The sequence below is a fragment of the Salvelinus namaycush genome, chromosome 8, assembly GCF_016432855.1.
Source record: "Salvelinus namaycush isolate Seneca chromosome 8, SaNama_1.0, whole genome shotgun sequence".
Classification (NCBI taxonomy): Eukaryota; Metazoa; Chordata; class Actinopteri; order Salmoniformes; family Salmonidae; genus Salvelinus; species Salvelinus namaycush.
In genome coordinates, this window is record NC_052314.1 from 44,658,238 (window position 1) to 44,683,474 (window position 25,237).

The following is a 25,237-nucleotide window of genomic DNA, read 5'->3' on the forward strand; positions in this document are numbered from 1 at the left end:
CTTTTTGGTCAGCAGGGGTTTTCGCCTTGGAACTCTGCCATGGATGCCATTTTTGCCCAGTCTCTTTCTTATGGTTGAGTCATGAACACTGACCTTAACTGAGGGAAGTGAGGCCTGCAGTTCTTTAGATGTTGTTCTTTTGTGACCTCTTGGATGAGTCGTCGCTGCGCTCTTGGGGTCATTTTGGTAGGCCGGCCACTCATGGGAAGATCCACCACTGTTCCAAATGTTCTCCATTTGTGGATAATGGCTCTCACTGTGATTTGCTGGAGTCCCAAAGCTTTAGAAATGGCTTTGTAACCCTTTCCAGACTGATGTCAATTACTTTGTTTCTCATCTGTTCCTGAATTTCTTTGGATCGCATCATGATGTCTTGCTTTTTGAGATCTTTTGGCCTACTTCACTTTGTCAGACAGGTTCTATGTAAGTGATTTCTTGATTCAACAGGTCTGGCAGTAATCAGGCCTGGGTGTGGCTAGTGAAATTGAACTCATTTTTTTTGATTAACCACACTAAATTCATGATTTAACAAGGGGGGGCAATTACTTTGTCACATAGGGCCATAAAGGTTCGGATAGCTTTTTCCCCTTAATAAATAAAAGTATCACTTAAAAACTGCATTTTGTTTCCTTGGGTTATCTTTGTGTAATATTAAAATTTGTTTGATGATCTGAAACATTTAAGTGTGACAAATGTGCAAAAAAAATAAGAAATCAGGAAGAGGCAAATACTTTTTCAAATACTTTTCCTATAAATGTGTAGCTACAAATGTAGTTATTTTTTAGGTGTTTTCAATTATTGTTTTTTAAGCAGCTATTCTGTTTTTGATAGCATTTAGATTGTATTGCATATATCTGATGTTTATAAGCCACAGATTTGCAGATTGACTGAAAAGTTAAGACGTTTTGAGAAATGGAAAAAAACGAATAACCTAAATCAAACTAAACAAACCATTTCGACATTGCAGCAAATTGTTGACTGTGATGCATTTTAAACTGTGAGTGCATGAGTGGCGCGTTAGAGGAAATCCCTCACGGATTACGTAACATGCTGACCAGACCGGACACGTCGCATGCGCTAGCGTCGCAAAATACATTTAGAAGTCCATGTTATTCAATTATGTCTGCGATGCCAAGGGCTAAAATATAATTAATTTCTATTTCTGACGTAGATCGAGCTGAAAGTCCTGCCTCTCCCATCTCCTCATTGGTTTATAGAAGCAGGTACCCACGTGCCATCTCCTCATTGGTTATACCCACGTGGGTGATTGAAAGACGAACTGTTTTGCCGGTAGTCGTGGTAATACTATGAACGTTTAGATACCAATCACCATATAAATTCAAAGATGAAAAAGCCTGAAAGGAGGAGAGATGACTAGAAACGATTCGGTTGGCCGTTTTTCGTGTGGATTAATTGGCGGAGTAGAGGAGCTTGTGCATTTCAGGTAAAATAACAACTCAATGTTTATATCCCAGGACAAATTAGCTAGCAACAGCAAGATAGCTAAATAGGACAAATTAGCTAGCAAGTGCAAGCTAAATTGCCATACATGTTTAATGCTTTTCGACCTGTTCCCAAATTAACGTCATTGGTTCAGAGTTTGTTTTGATATTTTAACCTGCGTTTGGTGTAGGGGGACAACATTTATTTATGCACGATGGCGCACGCGCGCAGCCGGTTTGGGTTCCGTGTTAAGAAACAGTGCAGTAGTACCACAGGGTTATGCCGAGTTCATGTGCCAGTCGGAACTTAGAAACTCGGATATTTCAGATTTGTTAACTGTTTGTAGTTATACACGTGCCGCGACATTTCAGAGTTTCCTGGTTCCGACTAGCACTTGAATGCGGTATTTATAAAAAAAATATATTTGGCAGTACTGCGTCAATAGGCTCATAGAGCATAGGAACTAGACAAGACAATGGTCAAGTGTATCTAGTACATGTATGAATGGGGCGGCAGGTAGCCTAGTGGTTAGAGCGTTGGGACAAAAACTGAAAGGTTGTTGGGTCGAGTCCCCGTCCTGACAAGGTAAAAATCTGTCCACACACTGATCGTCGTTGTAATTAAGAATGTTTTTCTTAACTGACTTGCCTAGTTAAATTAAGATCAAATAACAGCTGTCGTCCAGTAAACCACGTCACTTGTAATCGTTCTTCCGGGATTGCTTCCGCATGGTTTCCACTAGATAGCCCAGACACAAAGTCAAAATGTCTATATCATAAACAAATATTTTTAGTTTGCCTATGGCATAACCGTATGAACTTGAAGGTTGGTGTTAGGTTAGGCAGTTAGGTTAAAATCACATTTTAATGAAGAGAAATTGTAGAAATAGGCGGGGTTTATGACTTTGTGGATGTGGTAACTAATGACTGCACGCCCACCAACCAACTGAAAACACACAGAAGCGTAATAAAAGCAAAATAAAAGAGAAGCGCATTGACCATTTGACTCTGCCAAGCTAGGAGAAGAATCTGCCAAATTATTCATTAAAGGTAAGAAATTCTCATAGCTACCACCTCTAGATTAGTTGGCTGCCGTTCTCAAATGCATTGAATAGTGGCAATAAAGTAGACCTAATAAATGTAGATTGCCTTAAAGCTCTGGTAGTGGATAAGTAAACTTCTACTTTAAAAAAGAACAACGTTTATTTGTATGACGGTTAGTTGTGAAAAAGCTTGTTCACAGATTGCTCTTTCAACTTTAAAAAAATAACATTTACACCTCAACTTGGTCGATGGTTTACATTTACATCTGCTCCGAAGACATTTCAAAAGTTGCTAATAAAACGCCTAGAACGGAACTACTCTTCCAAATGACAATGCATCATCCTTCCTTGGAGTTGATTAATCACAGCAATACGAGGAAACACAGGGCCCTGTTTCACAAAAACATCTTAAGGCTATGTTCATCGATAAATTTAGCCTTAAGATGATTTTTGGGAAACCGGGCCCAGATCAGTGAGGACTGAATAATGTACTGTTAAAGTATTGGAACTAGCCCTTGCTAGAATGTTTTGTGTTGTATTTCCTAATTCTATAAGGGAAACACCCATATCACCTGGTACTGAACTCACTGCAAAACGGATGCACTTTGCCCCCTCAAAGAAACGTTATTATGTCCATATCTCCTACACCACTGATAGTAAATGCTATATCTATTTGGTTCCTCCCTCCCTCCAAGCAACAGAGATGAACGTTATGCTCTGGGACTCTTTCTGAAACCGTATATTTTCTACTGTGGTGTTCAATGTAGGACAGGGCACGCTAACTTTTCTGTGGTCTGGAAGTTGAATGTCTGGCTTAGATTTTACCTAAGTTTAAAAGGGAGATTTATTTTGTAGACACGCACACTTACATCTGTATTTCTGCCTCTCAAACACAGGGCATTATCAATGCCAAACATGTTGCTGTGGAGACAGCAAACTTCACATGGCAGATGAGTTTTGGAGCATAAGCGGTAATAGCAATTTGTCACACCTTTTCTAGAATTCTTTTGTTAAGGCCACGTCAACAGAAAGCACTACCTCTTACACTCAAGAATGCACAAACAAATCTTAACCTCAACTTAACCACACCCCCCTATAGTCCAATAACTAGGACACATTTATTTGACAATTTTTTTAAATTATTTTTTTAACTAGGCAAGTCAGTTAAGAACACATTCTGGCCAAAATAGCAGCACACAAAGTTTGACACACCGTACCACAGTATGTGTGCACAAGCTTGCGTATGGGCCTAATCATAGAGCTACATATAGAATCCCGATTTGTTCAATAGGATCTCTGTGGGCCTAGTCGTAAAGATTTGTCATTTAACTTTTAAAATGTATTACCTTTTTACTGTGACATAAACACAACCAGTCAATATGTTGTCATCTGATTGTCAAACAATCACTTCAATGAGCTCCTTTACTACACGCACACATTCATCCACTCAACATATTTCCAGCCTCCAAATAGTGGTGAATGGAAAGAGACAACAAAAAGTGTAATGACATTTAGCCATTGTCATTAGGCCAGAATTTATGCTTCCGCTAACTTTCCTGAACCAACACTTACACTTGATAGTTCTTGAGTGGGTGGAGGCACTGGAATGTATAGTGAAATAGCAATAGTATTGGGCGTGCCAGTTTGTGAAAGGTGTGCCTGTATGACCGCTTTGTCATGTTTGGCTCAGATTTGTGTACATGGTGGGAGTGTCCATAGTTTTGTCATATAAAAAGAGACATGTAGTACTTAAGTTTTGTTCTCTCAAGCCCCCCTGTGTACCTAGTACCTGGTCCAGCCAGTTTGCGTCAGTCATTATGTAGTGTCGTTGTCAGGTGTATTTGCTCTCACCATTCAGGAGCGCTCCCACAAATGTCTGAGTATGTCAAAGGACACTGTCTAATGGGAATCTTTTCTCTTTAGTTATAGCATACACTCTAGTACAGTATAAAGAATAGTTCTCTGAATGCAGACAGCGGTGGAAAAAGTACCCAATTGTCATACTTAAATATATAGATCCCTTCATAGAAATTACTCAAGCAAAAGTGAAAGTTACCCAGTAAAATACCACTTGAGTAAAATTATTTGGTTTTAAATATACTTAAGTATCAAAAGTAAATTTTAATTGCTCAAGTATACTTAAGTGTAAATTATTTCAAATTCTGTATATTAAGCAAACCAGATGGCACCATTTTATTTTTTTGTGTAGCCAGGGGCACACTCCAACACTCAGACATCATTTACAAACGAAGCATGTGTGTTCAGTGAGTCCGCCAGATCAGAGGCAGTAGGGATGACCAGGGATGTGTGAATTGGACAATGTTCCTCATGCTAAGCATTCAAAATGTACTTTTGGGTGACAGGGAAAAGGTATGGCATAAGAAGTACATTATTTTCTGTAGGAATGTAAGTTAAGTAAAAGTATTGTAAAAATACTTTAAAAGTACTACTTAAGTACTTTACACCACAGGTGACTGTAAGCACAGGTGACAGTAAGCCTTGTCCTGGTCTGATAGGCACTTCTCTATTGGACATCTTTTTAGTCCAGAAGTAGGCTTGAAGCCAATCGAATTCTTGGTACATGTTCTTACACAAGTGTTTCAAAATGGCAGAGAGAAGCTACTTGAGAGGAGAGCTAGATAATGGATTCCTAATGGGGGATCAGCTTTCACCTGGTCAACTCCTTCAGATCAGAACCACCGAAAGAAAAGAGGCAAGAAGGGGAGAAACATTTTACATTTTGGGCATTTAACAGACTCATCCAGAGGGACTTGCAGTCAGTGCATTCCACTTGCGGTAAGATGGCTACAGTCGGAGGAGGAGATTGAGATCTACCCAATGAGTCAGGAGGTCAGTGGGCGTGTTCGACATTGCAGCCGACTTTAAAGGTGGGTCGAAACGGACTGATATACAAATAATCTTGCATCATAATTAACTACTCAATATTATTTGTAGGTCAGTCCGTCACAATTGACCTATGATACATCACAGGTTTAATGCTTTCGAACATGGCCAGTGTCGTCTTTAGGCAGTAGGGCAGGCTACTTCAGGGGCCTGTTCTGGAGGACATAACATTACAGAACTTTTCAGATAATCATATCTGTTCTACACGATACTTGTCTATCTGTCAGATAGAATAGGAAATCGTGCCAGCTCTATTAATTATATTTCGGAACGTTTCACATCACTGAATAGACCCGTTAACCCTTTCCACTCCGGCCATTCCAGATGACGTCCATGAATGGCGGGAGCTCAGGCGGGATGAAATTTGAGGGCCTGGTAGATGCGTCAATCATCCGTGTCCCGCCCCACCACTTCATCCATGTCCTGGACCAAAACACCAATATCGCCCGTGTGGAGATTGGACCGCTCACCTACATCAGACAGGACAATGAGAGGTGAGGAGTGTGTTTGTGTGTGTGTTGGTGCGTTTATCTGTAATTTATCTGTTAAGGTCTGCGTGCAAATACCTAATTACAAGTGCGGTTGGTTGTTGGTTTCTTCTAAGCCTACTGACACCAATCAAGCTGTTATCGCTGTGGTTACAGCGTCACACAATGTGTGACAGCACACTTTGAACGTTGTCAAATATCATGTTTTTAATGGCATCTTTTACCCAGATTATATCAGCATGTGCTCCTCTGTGGCTGGTTTAAACATATGATTACTCACTCACACATGCATACACATGAACAGGTGCATAGAGGTTGATTACATTGCTAGAGTGGAAGTAGGTGGTCCATTCTAGGTGTTTCTTTACAGGTTTAGGTTAGTCAACATATGCCATGTACAAACACGTTTACACTCAGTATGTACAGTATCTGTGTAGACTAGTATTTCAGTCAGTAGGTGACTGTATTGTGCCCTACTTCCCAGAGTGCTGTTCTCCCCCGTGCGAATGACCATGGTCCCTCCTCGCCACTACTGCGTGGTTCTCAACCCCGTTGCTCGCGATGACCACGGACAGGTGCTCTTCGACCAATCAGGACAGGCCAAGCTTCGCCATGCCGACCTGGAGATCCGGCTCACCCAGGACCCCTTCCCCCTCTACCCTGGAGAGGAGATCCAGCAGGTACGGTCAGCGTTAAAGCCTAGGTGTTAGAAGTGCAGGGAGCTAATGCAAGTCTTCAGGTCTCAGTGCAGAGATTGCTCAGCACACAAGTGTCGTTCACTGATCCACCTCCATTACAATCACGTTGAGCTAAAGTGTAGGCATTCACTTGGAAAGATAATATAACTGTCTGGGACCTGGGTGCTAACCTGGTTCTCCTGCATGCTACAACTGTGTTAGCCTGCAGAGTTAAAGCCTAGGCATTAGAAGTTTGGAGAGTTGAAGCAATTCTTATTACATGGGTGTTAATCTCTTTTTATATATATACAGTTGAAGTCGGAAGTTTACATACACCTTAGCTGAATACATTTAAACTCAGTTTTTCACAATTCCTGACATTTAATCCTAGTAAAAATCCCGTCTTTGGTCAGTTGTTGGAAAAATTACTTGTGTCATGCACAAAGTAGATGTCCTAACCGACTTGAAAAAACTATAGTTTGTTAACAAGAAATTTGTGGAGTGGTTGAAAAACTAGTTAATGACTCCAACCTAAGTGTATGTAAACTTCTGACTTCAATATATATATTACGCTCTCCCCACCCCCTCCCAGCACGTGACAGCGCTGCAGATCGTCTACCCAGACACCGCCCTGCGCCTTCAGGCTCTGCTGGACTTTGAGGAGGTGGGAGGAGAGAAGAGGGTGGGTGGAGATGAGTGGCTGTTCGAAGGGCCAGGTGAGTTCTCTGGGTACAACTCCTAACACATCATTACAATTACCTTCGGTCCTTACACATTCATCAATATGACCCCTGTATATTTTTTTTCACCAAATCAGAGCATTGTTTTAACAAGATAACTAGTGCTCTTTCAATTTTTCTAATTTGACTTGTTGAAGTCAAATCCAATTTGATTCATCACGTACACAGTTTACAGCAGGTATAAAAGGTGCAGTGAATGACTTTCTTGCAATCTCCCTCAACAATGCAGTACAAATATCAATAAAATAACAAGTAGTAGAAGAAAGTAGTATGCAAGAAACGTAGTACGTTCCACCCTAGTCATAGACTGTTCTCTCTGCTACCGCATGGCAAGTGGTACCGGCGCGCCAAGTCTAGGTCCAAGAGGCTTCTAAACAGCTTTTACCCCCAAGCCATAAGACTCCTGAACATCTAATCAAATGGCTACCCAGACTATTTGCGTTGCTGGTGCTACTCTCTGTTATTATCTATGCATAGTCACTTTAATAACGCTACCTACATGTACATATTACCTCGACTAACCGGTGCCCCCGCACATTGACTCTGTACCGGTACCCCCTGTATATACTGCTGTTCTTTAATTATTTGTTACTTTTATTTCTTATTTTTTTAGGTATTTTTTTCTTAACTGCATTGTTGGTTAAGTGCATTTCACCTGTTCTATTCGGCGCATGTGACAAATACAATTTTTTTTTGACATTCCAAACAATATGTAGTACCCGATTCCAAACACAGCCTGATTGCCTAATAATGCTTCTCTAACCCCTAACCTCTGCCCCCCCCCCCCCCCTCCCCATAGGGACGTACATCCCCAGGAAGGAGGTGGCAGTGCTGGAGACCATCAAGGCCACGGTGATCAAAGAGAACCAGGCCATCCGCCTCCGAGCACGCAAGGAAGGAGTGGACAGGAGCGGAGTCCGCAGGGTCACTGGTGAGACACATACTGTATTTTATATTTTTATTGTGCATATAATGCATGTACACAAAAGTAGCAGATGTTGTATCGCTATCATACACAGATTTGCGCACACACACACACCTACCTAGCTGAGTGATTCCCTGTGTGTGTCTGTCCAGGTGAGGAGTGGCAGGTGAGAAAGGTGGGGGCGTATCTACCAGGGGCTCATGAGGAGGTCCTCGACATCGTCAACGCTTTCATCCTAACTGACAAGGTAACACCGCCCTCCTCTCTCGCCCTCACTTTATCTATCACTCCCCTCTCCTTCACTCTCTCCCTCTTTACCAATCACTCCTCAGTCCTCCTCTCTCTCTCTCTTCACCATTTACTCCCCCTCCCTCCTTTCTCTCCCCCTCCCTCCTTTCTCTCCCCCTCCCTCCTTTATCTCCCTCTCTCTCCTTTATCTCCCTCTCTGACCTATCACTCACCTTCCTTCTCTCGCTTCTCTCTTCACCATTTATTCCCCCTCCCTCCTCTTTCCCCCTCTCTTTACTTTTCCCTCCTCCTCCCGCCCCTTTTTTTTAATATTCATTCACCATCTCCTGTTCTCCCCCCTCCCTCCTCTTGATTGGTGGTCTCCAATAGTTTAACTGTTGGATTATTTTGCTCTTCACTCGCAGTTGCTTAGTAGCCTAGGCCTATTCCTGACCAAAAGCCTGTTATTTCACTGACTGATAATCAATCAATGTGATTTTGTTTCACTGAATTTCCATCTGAATAGGCATTTTGTTTAATTGGTTTCTGGCTGGGCAAACAAGTGGAGGTGGTATATCTCATATATTATATCTCCAATTTTTTTTGCGTGCAATGTGGCCTAAATCAAGATTAGGCCTATTATTTTGCTTGCGTATTAGCAACTCCAAAAACCCGCGGAGGTTGGGAAATACGAATATGAGACTCGCATGTTTTTGAAAATAGGATTGTATATTATTTTCTATCAGTATCATAAGATCCTACGCCTGCTCCTAACGAGGTGGAGTGAGGGTAGGAAAGGGATGAAACGTGGATAAAAAAATGCATGTTTCAAAATATAACTTTTTTTATTTGATAGCGGTTCCACACATCCCCGTGGGAAAAATATTATTTGTATTTTATTCTGTTATATTCGTATATTCTGACTGTGATCGGATAGGTGTGTCTTGTCTGTTTTAATAAACAAAATAACGAACTATTGATTTTATTTGAATGGCGCAGCCAGGGCTGTAACATAGGCCTAATTAAACTCCATATGCTCTTCTATCTTTTTTTGAAAATACATGTTATTAGTCTTGTGATGTTTCTTAGGACCTCCCTAAACAAATTCATGTTTTTTTTCACTCTCAGAAAGCACTGCACGTGCGAGCAATACGGCCATTCCGTGACGCCGGGGGGCGGGACCGGCGCACTGGGGAAGAGTGGCTTGTTACCATGGCGGAGCGGGAGGCACACATCCCGTCTGTTGCCGAGGAAGTGGTGGGAGTGGTCAACGTGACCACGCTGAGCAGCCGTCAGTACTGTGTGATCCTGGACCCGGTGGGACCAGACGGTAAACCACAGCTGGGTCAGAAGAGGGTGTGCAAGGTGAGACTGAAAGAGAGCGCTGCCTTTCACTCCTTTGTTTGGTCAAATGTTTGTTTAGTCACTCATTGCTGTTTTACACACTGGTGAGGAAGTTCAGTGACTTCATTTGTTTGTTCATTAATTTGCCTTTTGTAGCTTTTAGTCACTTCCCCAATTAGCTTTAACACTGCTCTCTCTCCTCCTCCTCCCAGGGTGAGCGTTCGTTCTTCCTGCAGCCAGGGGAGCATTTAGAGGAGGGCATCCAGGACGTTTATATTCTCTCTGAGGAGGAGGGCCTGGTGCTGAGGGCCATAGAGGCCTTCAAAGATACACAGGAGGTGAGGAAAGAGGGGGGAGGGAATGGTGGAAGAATTTAAATGCAGATGGGAGGGGAAACAAATGGACCTTAGTCAAATACAACAACGATCCTTAACAGGACTGACTGGTTTGGCCGGTACGCAATCCATTCAATGTACACTTTCTTTCTCTCTCATTTTCCTCCCTCTCCTTCTCTCTCCCCTTCACACTCTCCCTCATTCTCTCTCTCCCTCCTCCTCTCCTCTCTGCCAGCAGGAGGAGGAGGAGGAGGAAGAGGAGGAGGAGAGGGCCAAGCTCTCCCGGAGGGGTGGAGTCCAACGTCGCCCTGGTGACCGCTGGATGCTACGTGGACCAATCGAGTACGTCCCCCCGGCTGCCGTGGAGGTGATGCTACGGCGACAGGCCATTCCATTGGACGAGAACGAAGGGATCTATGTCCGTGACATCAAGACAGGAAAGGTGAATTTTTACCCAGCTGAATGTTTGAAGACTGGATACGTCCCAAATGGCAACTCGACTGTTAAGTTTAGGCAGTCATTTTGACTGATAAGGTTTGGGCTAGGTTAAACAGAACTTGAGAGTACATTTTTGGCATTCATTTCGACTGGTTAAAAAGGTTTGAGATGGGCTGTTAAAACAGAAAAAAATGAAACAAGTGCCAAGCACTGGGATTGAACCCACTATCTTAAGAGCCCTAGCTCACGGTTTAACTAGATGGTAATAGGCGCTCACATTCCTCTTAGTGGACAGTATCTCTCCCCGTCTTGGGGACCAGGGGCCTCCATTTATAAACTGTGCTTATGTACAAAATATACCCCGACATGTGCGTGCTCCAGTTTTCACACAAAAGTTGGCATTTATATTAAAACCAATTTTGATGTGAGAATGTGCTCACCTCTCTGCAAACTTTAGACCATGTGTATGCACATCTGTGAGTGGTTGAAATATTGTATTGAAAGCTGGCAAGTAAGTAGGCTATTTTGTGAAAATGGGGGAAATTATGAAAATTAAATGCAGGAAAGCATAAGCAAGAATTCAGCCATTTGCTGTTTGTGAGAAGAGCAAAAATCTTTTAAACATGTTTTTAATCTGAAATAATTAACACATAGGAATCTTTTTCCTATTTATTTTATTTTCCTAACCATTGCAGAATAAATTCCTCACCTTTCCTGGCTTGTGATGAGTTCATATTCCTGAAGTAGCCATACAACACATTACCATGTGCATCGCTCACTTAATTGGACCTAGTAAATAGGTATAGGCTTTATATCAAGTTTTGCAATCCCATAGGCACTGCGGTTTATAATATACAGTCAGATTTAACAGGTAAACAGTTTCTTTTGCATTGAAGTAGGCCTACTGTACGCTTCTGTAATTGCATTTACATTTTTTTGTAGCCAGCCATAGACAATGTTTCAGAATTCGCGGGCAGTCCATGTTTAGGTTGGGGAAAAGTCAATGCAAAACATTGTTGAATTCAAATGTTCTGCTGACAGGTCCGCAACCATTTTGACACAGTCCTTTGTCAGATACAGCATAAATTACGCAGGTTGACATTTTGTAATGAGTCTGGCCCTGGAAGCAGAACTGAGTGGTTTCCGCTAGATGGGTCAGCTGCATAGTCAAAATTGACTATATCGATCAAATTCATTAGAACAAAAATGTGCTTTTTAGTCTTAATTTAAGGTATTGGGGTTAGCAGTGTGGTTAAGGTTAGAGTTAGGTTTAAAATCTGATTTTATGACTTTGTGGCTTTGCCAACTATTCTGCAGAGCTGCTTCCAATACATGAGCCATCTCAATAAATGCCAACCGAAATAAATTACTGCAAAAGATTTAAACATTCTGCCAACACAGTAAATATACCGGTAACTTATGTAAAATATTTGACAGTAGGCCTATGGATAGGCTATTGCTGTGCGATTGGAGCACAGCATCATTGCCTATTAATCTCAGAGCCTATACAGGACCTAGAAACATAATTTATTGATAAATTAAATATTGAACAATTCTTTTTTTGCATTTAGCCTACTTTTAAGTTGTTTCGAATATACTATCAATCTTGCTGAATGCACGGACAGGCACTCGCTATAGACGGCATGCATTTTTAGTTTGAAAAAGTCTCTGCAAAATATCAAAACATTCTGCTCACACCTGCAGAAATGTGATCAAAATTGCCATGGCTCTTTTAGAAACTGCTGTGGCTTAATTCCAATAGTTCCAATTTATACAGTAAATAAAGGGTGTTATTTTCAACATCCAAATGTTGAATGGGGCAGAGTTTTAATGCTTGTTCACGCACACACAGTTTTACGACCGGTCTGGAGAAACGTGCATATTACCTGCCCCAAAGCATAGTGCCAACTGTAAAGTTTGGTGGAGGAGGAATAATGGTCTGGGGCTGTTTTTCATGGTTTGGAGTAGGCCCCTTAGTTCCAGTGACTGTTTTTATATATTTTTTGTTTTGTTGTTGTATTCTACCCCCTTTCTCCCCAATTTCGATCTTGTCTCATCGCTGCAACTCCCCAACGGGCTTGGGAGGTGAAGGTCGAGTTATGAGTACTCTGAAACATGACCCGCCAAGCCGCGCTTCTTAACACTCACCTGCTTAACCCGGAAGCCAGCCGCACTGGCTTCCGGGTTATAACCGCAAAGCGGCTACGGTCCGCTCCCATATGGGGCTCAGTCAGGACTGTTACTTTTGTAACTGAATGAAAACATTTTAACCGATTTTTAATGTTGGGAAAATATATGATGCAAATGCAGAATGGTGTTAAATGCCTCTAAACAGCTTGGGGAGAAATTAATTCACAGATTTAATCATGTAATATTAGGCCTACTGATTATTTTTCAGAATCTTCTTGTGAACTACTCATTGCGAGCCACCGGACATGCAGTTTTCTGCAAAGGTGAAATATTTTCTAGGCTGATGGAAGGCTACTTGGAGTCAGTGGGAGAATCTCAATTGCATACTGCTTGCGTCCTCTCTCCTTCTCAAAACCGATTGGGTGAGAAAGCCAGATGTCCAGCAAAGCCTAATCAGACATGCCCGTGCTCACCATGGTTCGTACTGGCAAAGTGATTTGGTGCACACCTCTCAAAAGATATGTAACAACAAACACCCTGAGTGCATCGGACGTGAAACATTGATACAAATGTAACGGCACAACGAAATAGATACATTTTATTGATTTTAAACACCAGTGGTGCAACTAGTGCTTTCTAACGGCACTGAACCAAAACAGTGGCATGCGAGAGGGAAGCAAAACTTTCCAGTGGGCAAAACATTCATCTTGGGGTGACGGGGGAGGGTGTACAAAATGCAATATGTAGAAATCGCTCCACTGTTTCCTGGTTGCTAAAATTATAATAGTTTGCCTAATTTTTGTTTGTGACAAAATAAGCATTATTGTACCATCTAAACCACTGTGAAATATCTTTTCAGTAACCAAAAATAAAATTTTTCTGTTTGAAGCTGTCAGACTCAAAAACAAAACTTAACAGGAAGTGTAGAAGTAGCGCACATGGAACAGATCTACCCCTTAGACTTGCTTTCAGTGAGATTGACAGATCTATCTGTAACTCCCACTTCTATGTGAATTTGGTCGGCTCGCCCAGAAAGTTACATATTGCAGCTTTATTTATTATATAACATCGACATATGTATTTTAATATAGAGTAGCTCAAAACATTACTAATCATTGAAAATTACATTCCCCATTGATACTTTTCTGGTAAAAAAGTGGGATTGCACCTGCCCCATTGCTCGGGTTCCTATGATATAGTGCAGTATTGACCAGGGCCCACAGGACTCTGGTCAAAACTAGTGCACCGTGTACTGTAGGGGGGCTATTTGGGACGTACACTAAAACACCTGATTCGAATGATCCAGGGAATCCATTCACCTGTTATTTATCAGCCTTAAATCCCCACCCACCTTTCCCCATCCCTCTCCCCCATTGGCTGCCTGGTTCTAGGTCCGTGCTGTGATTGGCCACACCTACATGCTGACGCAGGACGAGGAGCTGTGGGCCAAGAATCTGCCTCAGAATGTTGAGACCCTCCTGGCCTCCACAAAGGACCCCCTGGCTGACCGCTCTGACCGCAGCAAGGAAGTGGAGATGAAGGACCGGGACAAGACCAAGGTGGTGTCCTACAGGGTGCCCCACAACGCTGCCGTGCAGGTCTACGACTACAGGGAGAAGAAGGCCAGGTAAACATGGCTGACAGACAGACGGATGTGGAGGGACAATGGCACTGGCCCTGTCCAGAAACAGCCCATATACTAGCCCAGGGTTGCATTCCAAATGGCACCCTCTTCCCTATATAGTGCACTACTTTTGACCAGAGCAACATTGGGCCCCTAGTGTTAACTTTTTCCTTTCGCCCTCCCTCTCTCTTCCCACCCCCTCTCCTGTCTTGTCCTCCCTCCTTTTCTCCCTCCCCTCTCTCAGGGTGGTGTTTGGGCCAGAGATGGTAATGTTGGGTCCTGATGAGCAGTTCACCGTGCTTTCCCTGTCAGGGGACAAGCCCAAGAGGGCCAACGTCATCAAGGCTGTGTGTCTGCTGCTGGGGCCGGACTTCTTCACTGACATCATCACCATAGAGACGGCCGACCACGCACGCCTGCAGCTGCAGCTCAGCTACAACTGGTAGGGTTTGTGGGTGGGGGACGACGACGACGTGTGTGTTTGAGGATCCTCTGCGATTTGGCGTCCTTAGTCTAGTCTGTAGGCCAGCTGATGTATTTAATATCTCTCCCTCCCCTCTCTCTCGCTCTCTCTTTCTCAGGCACTTTGACCTGAAGTCTCCTGCGGACCCGTCCCAGGCTGCCGCTCTGTTCTCGGTGCCTGACTTTGTGGGGGATGCCTGTAAAGCCATCGCCTCCCGCGTCAGAGGAGCCGTCGCCTCCGTGCAGTTTGATGACTTTCACAAGGTCCGTCCACACTTCAATCATCTAAATCTGCACGTTTCTGGCTTTTTAATACTTTTTAATTCTACATGGCCTCCAGCCCTTAGCTATCGTAGTTAGGTAGGCCTATACGCCGCTTTGGAAAACGTATGCCAATTGATTCAAAGACAACAATAACACCCCACGCTTTAACCTCTTCTTTAACCCCCTCCACTCTACAGAACTCCAACCGGATCATCTGCTCCTCTGTGTTTGGCTTTGATGACAAGCTGTCTGTGCGTCCCAGCCTGCGCTTCCACCAGAACAGTCTGGTCATCAGCAGTGTGGACATCCAGTCAGTGGAGCCGGTAGACCAGAGGACCAGAGACGCCCTGCAGAAGAGTGTCCAGCTGGCCATCGAGATCACCACCAACTCCCAGGAGGCTGCCGCACGGTAGGACACATGACACGCACGCACACATGGGGAGAACGAATGCCACCTCTGAAGCCATCGATGTTCAAGGCCAACCGTGGTATTGCAGGCATTGTAAGCATAAGACAGGATCCCCCCCCATTCTAGTGAATGGAAAAATGTCAATCTTCCTAGATTTGTTTTTAATCATTTGAAGACGATCATGGTACCAATAATTGCTTCTAATACCAGATATATTTCCTTGAACCGATCCTTTTAAAATCTCATTACAGAAGAAGTTATGAGAATAATTGATTTGCTAATGGCAGCCTGCAGTACCACTATCTGCCTTCAACTTGAGTTATTTCATGAGATTGGGCAGCACTGAGCTAGCCTGCAAGTCACTTCCTGGAGTAGCTCAAGCTGCACATGAGACGCCATCTTAAGACTTAATTTGGCTTCAATGCGCTATTGAGTCTTCACATAGGAATGAATGGTATCACGTGATCGATGGCTTTGTCCATTCATATATACATGCATGCACACTTACAGGAGCAATTAGGGTTAGGTGCTTTGCTCAAGTGCACATTGACAGATTTTTCACCTAGTTCGGCTCGGGGAATCAAACTTGCGACCTTTCAGATACAGGCCCAACTCTCAATTACTAGGCTATCTACCACCAGACAGACACACACAGGGTTGTTTTTACCTGTTTGGTAAGTGTTAACTTCTCTCCTTTCCCTCTTTGTTTTTCTCTCTCCCCTCCTTCCCTCCCTGCAGCCATGAGGCAGAGCGTCTCGAGCAGGAGGCGCGTGGTCGTCTGGAGAGGCAGAGGATCACAGACCAGGCGGAGGCAGAGAGGACCAGGAAAGAGCTGTTGGAGCTGGAGGCCCTCAGGTGACCATTGATGCTATGCTGTTAAAACAATGCATGTTAGCATCGCTTTTGGGAAATATAATGGCAGAGGGATATCATTAGCATAATGCTAACACATTAGCTTCACTGATGGAAAGATTATGGCAAGGAGCTAGAATTAGCATGGCTAGCGTTAGCATCATGCTGTTCTTAGTAGTGTGAATGCGAAGCTGTACCGAGTAACATTTAGATCAGAGATCCTAACATAATGTAGCTATGCTATTGTGAATGCGGAGGTTAGATCTGGGGTGAAGTTTCCCCTAGGTACAGATCTAGGATCAATTTTCCCTCTCCCAGCTTCATGTGTTTTGTCCAAATACTGGTGGATTCAACTAATAAAAGAATGGACGACCTGACCAGAGAGGTCCAGGACCTGAAGAATATTTTGCCGTTTTCCCAGGGTCAGCTCGATGAGTTGAAAAAGGAGAACGGCAAGATGACAGCAATCTGTAAGTCATTGAGAGAGGACATCAGTTCTGTGTGTGAATACATGATAACAATGATAAGGGAGGGACAATCAAGGCGGAATAACATGGTTCGGGACAGAATTGCAGAATCTCCACATGAGACCTGGACGGAGTCTGAGGACAAAGTGAGGGAAATGATCTCTGAGAAATTGAAGATCGACCACAGGAAGATTAGGGTGGAGCGCGGCCACAGGACTGGACAACCCACCACCGGCCCAGGCCGATAGTGGTCAAGTTTCTGAGGTTCAAGGACAAGGTAGCTGTTCTGGAAAGAGACAAGAACTTGAGAGGAATCTATCTTCCTCAACGAGGACTATCCTGAAGCTGTGGAGACATTGCTTACATCCGTTATGACAGGCTCATTGTCCACCCTCCCTCCCAGAAGCCTGGAAGGGATGAGAGAGCCAAGGCTATGGGTTTGTAGCTTCAACCTCGCAGCACGCACACCAACTGCTGAATGTATATTTTTTTCCTCTTGCCTTGTTTGCTCTTTTCCATATTATGTCTTATCTCTGATAAGCTACCCAGGAAAGGGCTGAAAATAGTCCATATTAATATATGTAACCTTAGAAATAAGGTTCATGAAATCAATAACTTCTTATGGCTGGGGGCAGTATTGAGTAGCTTGGATGAATAAGGTGCCCAGAGTAAACTGCCTGCTACTCGGTCCCAGTTGATAATATATGCATATTATTATTGGATATAAAACACTCTGAAGTTTCTAAAACTGTTTGAATGATGTCTGTGAGTATAACAGAACTCATATGGCAGGCAAAAACCTGAGAAAAATCCAACCAGGAAGTGGGAAATCTGAGGTTGTTCTCTGTCCCATATTAGCATCTGGGACAGAGTAGGAGGCAGTTCACTCTGGGCACGCTATTCATCCAAAGTGAAAATGCTGCCCCCATCCCTAAAAAGTTAAATAATTCATTTGATGATACAGCAGTAGCAATACAAGGATATAACATCTATAGAAGAGACAAATGCTTATGGGGGAGATGTTGCTGTATATATTCAGAGCCATAATCCCTGTAATGCTTATTTTGTAGCAGGCTCAAGGGTGTGGGGTTTCCACGTCACCAAGTTCAATAACAAAACACGCACGACTAGAATGCAAATGGGGAGTTTATTGGGGAGCTTTGCACACTGGGGAAAGGGGGGGGGGGAATTCACCAACTATTTCACAGTCCACAATCCGTTCTCGTTGTCTGTTCCGTTCTCCAGGGGTAATCCTAAAACTCAGGTCCTCAGCCAATCTGGTACATGGATCACAGTCCATGTCACAATGGGTAATCACACAGACTTTGCGCTCTATTCTCACACTCTGCATAACACACACTTCACTCTCCGTTCTCTGCCCCTTTAGTGCAGACCGCTCCCTCTTTTATCCCCCAGTACTCCCTGGCTTAATGAACCACAGCCTCGCCTCGTTGTGGCAGGAAGTCCATATAAGGCTTGGGGTGGAGCCAGCGGGCTGCAAGATATCTCCCTTCAATAACCACATAACCACTCTCCTCACCTCTCCCTGCCGTCTGCACCCCCCCCCCCTTCCTCAGGAGGGAGGGGTGGTCCAGCTCCCTAGAGCAGTGGTTCTCAATCCTGGTTCTGGGGACCCAAAGGAGTGCACGTTTTTGCCCTAGCACTACACAGCTGATTCAAATGATCAACTCATTAAAAGGCTTTGTAGTGCTAGGGCAGAAACAAAAATGTGCACTCCTTTGGGTCCCCAGAACCAGGATTGTGAACCACTGCCCTTGAGCATCCCTCCTGGAGAGGGCATTGACATTTCCATGGGTTGCACCTGATCTGTGGACGACAGAGAACGCAAAGGGCTGTAAGGATAGGAACCAGCGGGTGACCAGGGCGTTACTGTCCTTATTTTGTGGTCCGTTACGAGGGTGAAGTGTCGTCCCAAAGTAATACTTCAGCGTCTCCAGTGCCCACTTGATCGCTAGACATTCTTTCTCCACAGTGGAATGTCTTTGTTCCCGTGGCAACAGCTTCCGGCTAATGTACACCCACACCTGTTTCGGACACATCAGTCTGTACCAGCACGGTCACCAGCACGGGTCCAGAACACAGTGCTCCCTTTAGGTTCTGGAAGGCTTTCTCCTTCTCCTCTGTCGACGTCATCTGGGCGGGCAGACTGCTCCTGGTCAGATCTGTCAGGGGGCTGGTCAACCCCACAAACATGCGTTCCTGCTTCTTGGTGAGGGGGCGGGGCCAGTCCCGAATTGCCTCCAGTTTCTTCACCTGTGGTTTGACACATCCCCTCCCGGTCGTGTACCCCAGGTACTCAGCCTCCAGCAGGCCGAGCCAACATTTCTTTGGGTTTGCTGTTAGCCCCGCCTCCCGTAAGGCCTGCAGTACCGCACTCACCTGGTTTAGATGCGTCTCCCACTCGCTCCAATGGTTCACAATATCGTCGATGTAGGCCACCGCGTACTCACGATGGGGGATGGAGAATCCGGTCCATCAACCTCTGGAAGGTGGCCGGAGCCCCGTGCAACCCAAAGGGCAGCTTCTTGTAATGGAACAGCCCGTCAGGGGTGGCCAAAGCAGTTTTCTCCCGTGCCTCGGGAGCTAAGGGCACATACCAATAACCCTTTGTCAGGTCGAGCGTGCTGATGATAAATCGGGCGGTCCTGAGCCGTTCTATTAATTCATCAGTTCGGGGCATGTGGTAGGCGGCGAACTTCGAGATTTCATTTACCTGTCTAAAATCATTACAGAAGCGAATGGTGCCGTGTGATTTTTGGCACCAACGCTATGGGGCTGCACCACTCACTATTCGACTCTTCGATTATATCAGCTTTCAACATCGTTTTTACCTCCGTCCTGACAGCTACTCTCCTTGCTTCCGGTATGCGGTAGGGACTCAACTTCACCTTTTTCCCGGGTTCGGTGATGATGCTGTGCTGTACCAGATCGGTGTGTCCTGGTTCACTGGAACACTTCCTGGTTCCGGCCGACCAACTCCCTCAGCTCCTGCTTCTGTGCTTGGCTCAGCTGCTCCCCCAGTGACCCCTCCGCCGGCTTGGTCTCTGTGGTAGCCTTCTTCGGGGAAATGGAGTAGAGTACATCACTTGTGTTCCATTTCTTTAGAAAATTCACATGGTAAATCTTGGTCAGATGCTTACGTCCCGGCTGTCTGACCCTATAGTAAACTTCAGCCACTTTCTCAAGGACTTCGTATGGCCCATTCCATCGGGCCAAAAACGTACATTCTGAGGTGGGGACCAACACCAACACACATGGGAGAGAACGTAGAAATTGATCTATGACCACTTTCTCGGTGGGCGTCAGTGGTTCAGCAGTTAGGCTGGCCAAGAGTTGGCTAATTAGATCATGCATTTACGATCGGGGTGGACGCTGTAGGATCATACGCCCAATCATGGAATCTTTGTGCCCTGCTAATCAGGGTGTAACCATACCAGCGCAGGATTTACTTTTTCAGCCCCTTGTAATACGTCGACTGGTCAGCCGTCAGATCCTGATAGCTCTTCTGTGCCGCGCCTGACAGGAAGGGTGCTAGCAGGCTGGCCCATTTTCTCATGAGGCCTTTCCTCCCTAGCCGCCGTCCTCTCGAAGGCTTGGAGGTAAGCCTCGATGTCATCAGCCTCTGTCAACTTCAGTATAAACCTACTGGGTTTGCGCCTGCCGCTATGCCGGCCTGGGCAGCTGGCTGAGTTCAGATCGCAGGAGAGCGGTCTGCTGACGCTGTTCCTCCAGCAGTTCCCGATGCATAGCCTGCTGTGCTATGTTCGCCTCCACCAGCTGTTTCACCAATGCTTCCATTGTGCTCTGTGTCTGTTTAGTTATTGAGCTTGGTTTGGCGTGCCTGCATTCTCCACCATATGTAGCAGGCTCTAGGGTGTGGGGTTTCCACATCACCAAGTTCAATAACAAAACACACACAAGTAGCATAATTATGAATGCAAATGGGGAGTTTATTAGGGAGTTTTGCACACTGGGGGGAATTCACCAACTATTTCACAGTCCACAATCTCTTCTCGTTGTCCGTTCCGTTCTCCAGGGGTAATCCTAAAACTCAGGTCCTCAGCCAATACGGTTCGGTACATTGGGGGGGGGGGGGTAAAATAACCTCACACTCTCCATAACACATACTTCACTCTCCATAACACACCCACACACTACACTCTTCACTCTCCATAACACACACACACACACACTTCACTCTCCGTTCTCTGCCCCTTTGCATGACGCTCCCTCTTCTATCCCCCAGTACTCCCTGGCTTAATGATCCACTCGTTGGGGCAAGAAGTCCATATAAGGCTTTGGGCTGGAGCCAGCAGGCTGCAAGATATCTCCCTTCAATAACCACTCCCCTCACCTCTTCCTGCCATCTGCCACAATATATATAAATATACACACACACACACACAGTTGAAGTCGGAAGTTTACATACACCTTAGCCAAATACATTTAAACTCAGTTTTTCACAACTCCTGACATTTAATCCTAGTATAAATCCCCTGTCTTAGGTCAGTTAGGATCACCACTTTATTTTAAGAATATGAAATGTCAGAATAATAGTAGAGAGAATGATTTATTTCAGCTTTCATTTGTTTCATCACATTCCCAGTGGGTCAGAAGTTTGCATACACTCAATTAGTATTTGGTAGCATTGCCTTTAAATTGTGTAACTTGGGTCAAACGTTTCGGGTAGCCTTCCACAAGCGTCCCACAATAAGTTGGGTGAATTTTGCCCCGTTCCTCCTGACAGAGCTGGTGTAACTGAGTCAGGTTTTTAGGCCTCCTTGCTCGCACACGCTTTTTCAGTTCTGCCCACAAATTTTCTATAGGATTGAGGTCAGGGCTTTGTGATGGCCACACTTTGATGGTCAAGGTACCTTGACTTTGTTGTCCTTAAGCCATTTTGCCACAACTTTGGAAGTGTGCTTGGGGTCATTGTCCATTTGGAAGACCCATTTGTGACCAAGCTTTAACTTTCTGACTGATGTCTTGATGTTGCTTCAATATATCCACATAATTTTTGTTCTTCATGATGCCATCTATTTTGTGAAGTGCACCAGTCCCTCCTGCAGCAAAGCACCCCCACAACATGATGCTGCCACCCCTGTGCTTCACTGTATGGGGTGGTGTCAAACAGTTCTATTTTTGTTTCATTCAGACCAGAGGACATTTCTCCAAAAAGTACGATCTTTGTCCCCATGTGCAGTTGCAAACTGTAGTCTGGCTTTTTTATGGCGGTTTTGGAGCAGTGGCTTCTTCCTTGCAGAGCTACTTTTCAGGTTATGTTCATATAGGACTTGTTTTACTGTGGATATAGATACTTTTGTACCTGTTTCCTCCAGCATCTTCACAAGGTCCTTTTCTGTTCTGGGATTGATTTGCACTTTTCGCACCAAAGTACGTTCATCTCTGGGAGACAGAACGCGTCTCCTTCCTGAGCGGTATGACGGCTGCGTGGTCCCATGGTGTTTATACTTGCGTACCTGGTTTAAAAAAACAGATAAAGCAACACCTCACGGCACAACGCCTCTCCCCTATTTGACCTAGTTTGTGTGTATTGATATGTAGGCTATGTGTGCCTTTTGTCATACTTTTTTTTTTTTTTATGTAGTTCTGTCCTTGAGCTGTTGTCTATTAATGCTCTGTATTATGTCATGTTTTGTGTGGACCCTAGGAAGAGTAGCTGCTGCTTATGCAACAGCTAATGGGGATCCTGACAAAATACCAAATCTAAAGGTGTGTCGTTGTGTTGCAGTGCGGCGGTGGAGAGTACAGGGGCAGCCAAGGCAGAGGCCCAGTCCAGAGCAGAGGCAGCCCGTATCCAGGGAGAGGCGGCAGTCAACGAGGCTAAACTGAAGGCTGAGGCCCAGCGGATTGAGGCTGTACGTATCCTCTTACTATGCTGCGTGTGTATGGTCGAAAGTGTTGTACATTGTGTAATTCTGAAAGGTACACAACCAGTAGTTCACGTGTGTGTGTGGTCTGTGTTTGATAAATGTTTGAAGGTGTTCTACATTGTGTAATGCTGAAAGGATCACATACTATGTGTAGCTGACCTGTAATTCTGTGTGCAGGAGGGCGAGCTGGACCGTCTGTCCAAGGCGAGGGAGCAGGAGCTAAACTATAAGTCAGCAATGGATCGTTTGGAAGTGGAGAAACAGCAGAAGCTGGCTGAGATAGAGAGCAACCGCTTTAAAAAGCTGGTGGACAGTATCGGCGCCGACACCCTGAAGGAGATGGCCAGAGCCGGCCCCGAGCTACAGGTACAGAATTCCTTACATACCATAATACCGTCATATTTGTGCTACACAATACATTTGTCCGAATAAAAATGGGACCTGGAGAATCCTTAAGCTCAGAATCAGAATCAGTCAGAATCAATCTGTAATGTTTTACTTTACCGTAACGTTTCACTGAGCAGGTCTGCCTTTCTCCCACCCAATCTCAATTTAATTAAATTAGCTATATTGGTGTGACAAGACATTATAAAATACCGTTTAGGATATTGGAACTGGAACACAGGATCTTATTCAATCAGTTAAAACGTAAAGCAGAAATGATCATATTAAATTAATAATATCTCTCTGTTTCTGTCCCTCACTCCCCTCTTTTCCCCACTCCCCCACCCTCTCCCAGGTCAAGCTGCTCCAGTCTCTGGGTTTGAAGTCAACCCTGATCACAGACGGCTCTTCTCCAATCAACCTCTTCAGCACGGCCAACGGCCTTCTGGGAGCTCTTTCTCAGAGCCAGGGCCAGTGAGAGGGGGAAGAGAAAAGGAGAACGTTCACAATAAGAGAATAATGTCCTGTCTGATAACATCTCCTACAGATGTAGGATTTCTGGTTGTTTTTTGTCTGATGTAGTAACTGACAATTAGGCATATGATATGTATGACTGTACGGTGGCGATTATTCTGATGTGTGTGTGCACATAGATGTGTGTCTGACTAAAGACGTCCAAGTGAACATTCCCCTTGGTTTACATGGCTTTTTTGCTCATCTGTTTTGGTGCCGTCGATGCCCTATAACGTGCTGTCCACTCCATGTGTTGCGTATCTATACTAACCATAATCCTGGATAGTAAGGAATCTTTCCTTGTTTTGCTTTTGAGGTTTATGCAAATGTGTTTAATTCATTTGTTGATCCATTTATCAAAGAAATGAAAGCATGGCTTTTCCCCGAAACCTTAAATGTCAATTCTTCAGTTTGTATCCATGGTTTGTCTGTACACACACACACACACTGGATGAAGTGTCTCAATCCATTGTAACGAACCATATTTTTGCAATGACCACCATGTATCAAACTCTTCATCTACCTCTTCTGTCTAACTCATGCAGTAGTGACTAATAAAAACAACATTAAGCTACATGCTCTGGCCTGACTTATTACACAATCTTCTATTGGCTTCTCAGCCAAATGGCAGCCATGCTGCCATAAAGCTGAGGGATGGCCAGAGCTTGAGAAATGTATCAACTCACAAATTGTATCATATCAATGTATATCATAAATTGAAATGAGCATTACAAATATTACTGATTGCACCTTTAATCAATGAGTTGATACTGATTACATTTTTAATAGAAGACCACTGGATATTTTGGCACAGATTGTTACTCCATTTGGTCTATTCCCGACCATCCCAATGCATATTTGGCCATGTAAAATACATAGAACAAATGCGGTTTAATTGCAGGTAGCTGATAACTTGATCAAATGTTTTGTTTGTCCAAAGAGCAACCAGACTCACTATAACTTGGCCTACATACAGGAGGAAGGTCATTTGTGTAATTTTACTAAATTTTCTGTTTGTGTTGTGTGTGTGTACAATTTCTGTCCACAGGACGTCGCTAGCGTGCAACACTTCGTTAAAGTATCCCTCATGGCTCGGCCTGACTTGTACTGTATAACTCCACTTCAGGTGCGATGAGCAAAGTTGGGCCAGAAATGACCAAATAATAGCCAAGCATGCACTGTATTTTCAACTGCTGGTGAATACTGTCAACAATATTGACCACATGATGGTTGGTTCACATGACCCCTAGGGATAAACATAAACTTACATAAATCGGTCAGTGAACCAGCGACAAAGGAATGCTTGAGGCAGTATGCTTAGCTAAATTGGTATGTGGACGGCGCAAGTGGCGCAAGTTTGTCTACTATTTCCCCATCAGCAAAATAGACCCTGAGAGAAAAAAAAGTAAGGGTAAGCGGGGTGAGAGAGAAAAGCGAGCAAAAGCATCCTATTGCATGTGCTGCGCCGATTTCTCCCTCTCTCCCCTCCTTTCTACCCGCCTCCGGGCATAGGAGTTTCCTGTCTCCCCCTCCCTCTCCTCAATCTTGCAGCGCGGTTGAACAAAAGAGAGAGAGAGCGAGAGATGATGAGGTAGCAACATAGCAAGCACAAGAGCGCAATTTGACATCCCCCGGCGTGGTCTGTAGCCTAAT

General features: G+C 44.4%; 1 protein-coding gene across 10 annotated transcripts; it reads left to right on the top strand.

Moving 5' to 3' along the window:
- The first annotated feature begins 1,394 nt into the window (after positions 1–1,394).
- On the top strand, positions 1,395–24,160 carry LOC120052707 (major vault protein). Of its 10 annotated transcripts, none has more exons than XM_038999778.1 (18): positions 1,416–1,444; positions 5,241–5,373; positions 5,714–5,883; positions 6,362–6,557; positions 7,147–7,270; positions 8,094–8,225; positions 8,372–8,466; positions 9,576–9,812; positions 10,004–10,129; positions 10,362–10,568; positions 14,086–14,321; positions 14,563–14,760; positions 14,900–15,044; positions 15,242–15,453; positions 16,192–16,308; positions 22,546–22,672; positions 22,865–23,053; positions 23,427–24,160. In XM_038999778.1, the coding sequence occupies exons 3-18, from the start codon at positions 5,714–5,716 to the stop codon at positions 23,547–23,549; spliced, it is 2,634 nt and encodes an 877-aa protein (XP_038855706.1). In that variant the 5' UTR covers positions 1,416–1,444; positions 5,241–5,373; the 3' UTR covers positions 23,550–24,160. The 10 variants fall into 10 exon arrangements, with proteins under 10 accessions (XP_038855711.1, XP_038855706.1, XP_038855703.1 ...); XM_038999775.1 differs by having other exon boundaries at positions 1,422–1,444; positions 5,241–5,335; XM_038999774.1 differs by lacking the exon at positions 1,416–1,444 and adding an exon at positions 1,772–2,028 and having other exon boundaries at positions 5,241–5,335.
- Positions 24,161–25,237: the final 1,077 nt, after the last annotated feature.

Coding starts and splice junctions, on each gene's coding strand:
- LOC120052707 (XM_038999775.1), top strand. Junction 10,569..14,085: donor GTGACATCAAGACAGGAAAG/GTGAATTTTTAC, acceptor GCCTGGTTCTAG/GTCCGTGCTGTGATTGGCCA. Junction 16,309..22,545: donor TTGGAGCTGGAGGCCCTCAG/GTGACCATTGAT, acceptor GTTGTGTTGCAG/TGCGGCGGTGGAGAGTACAG.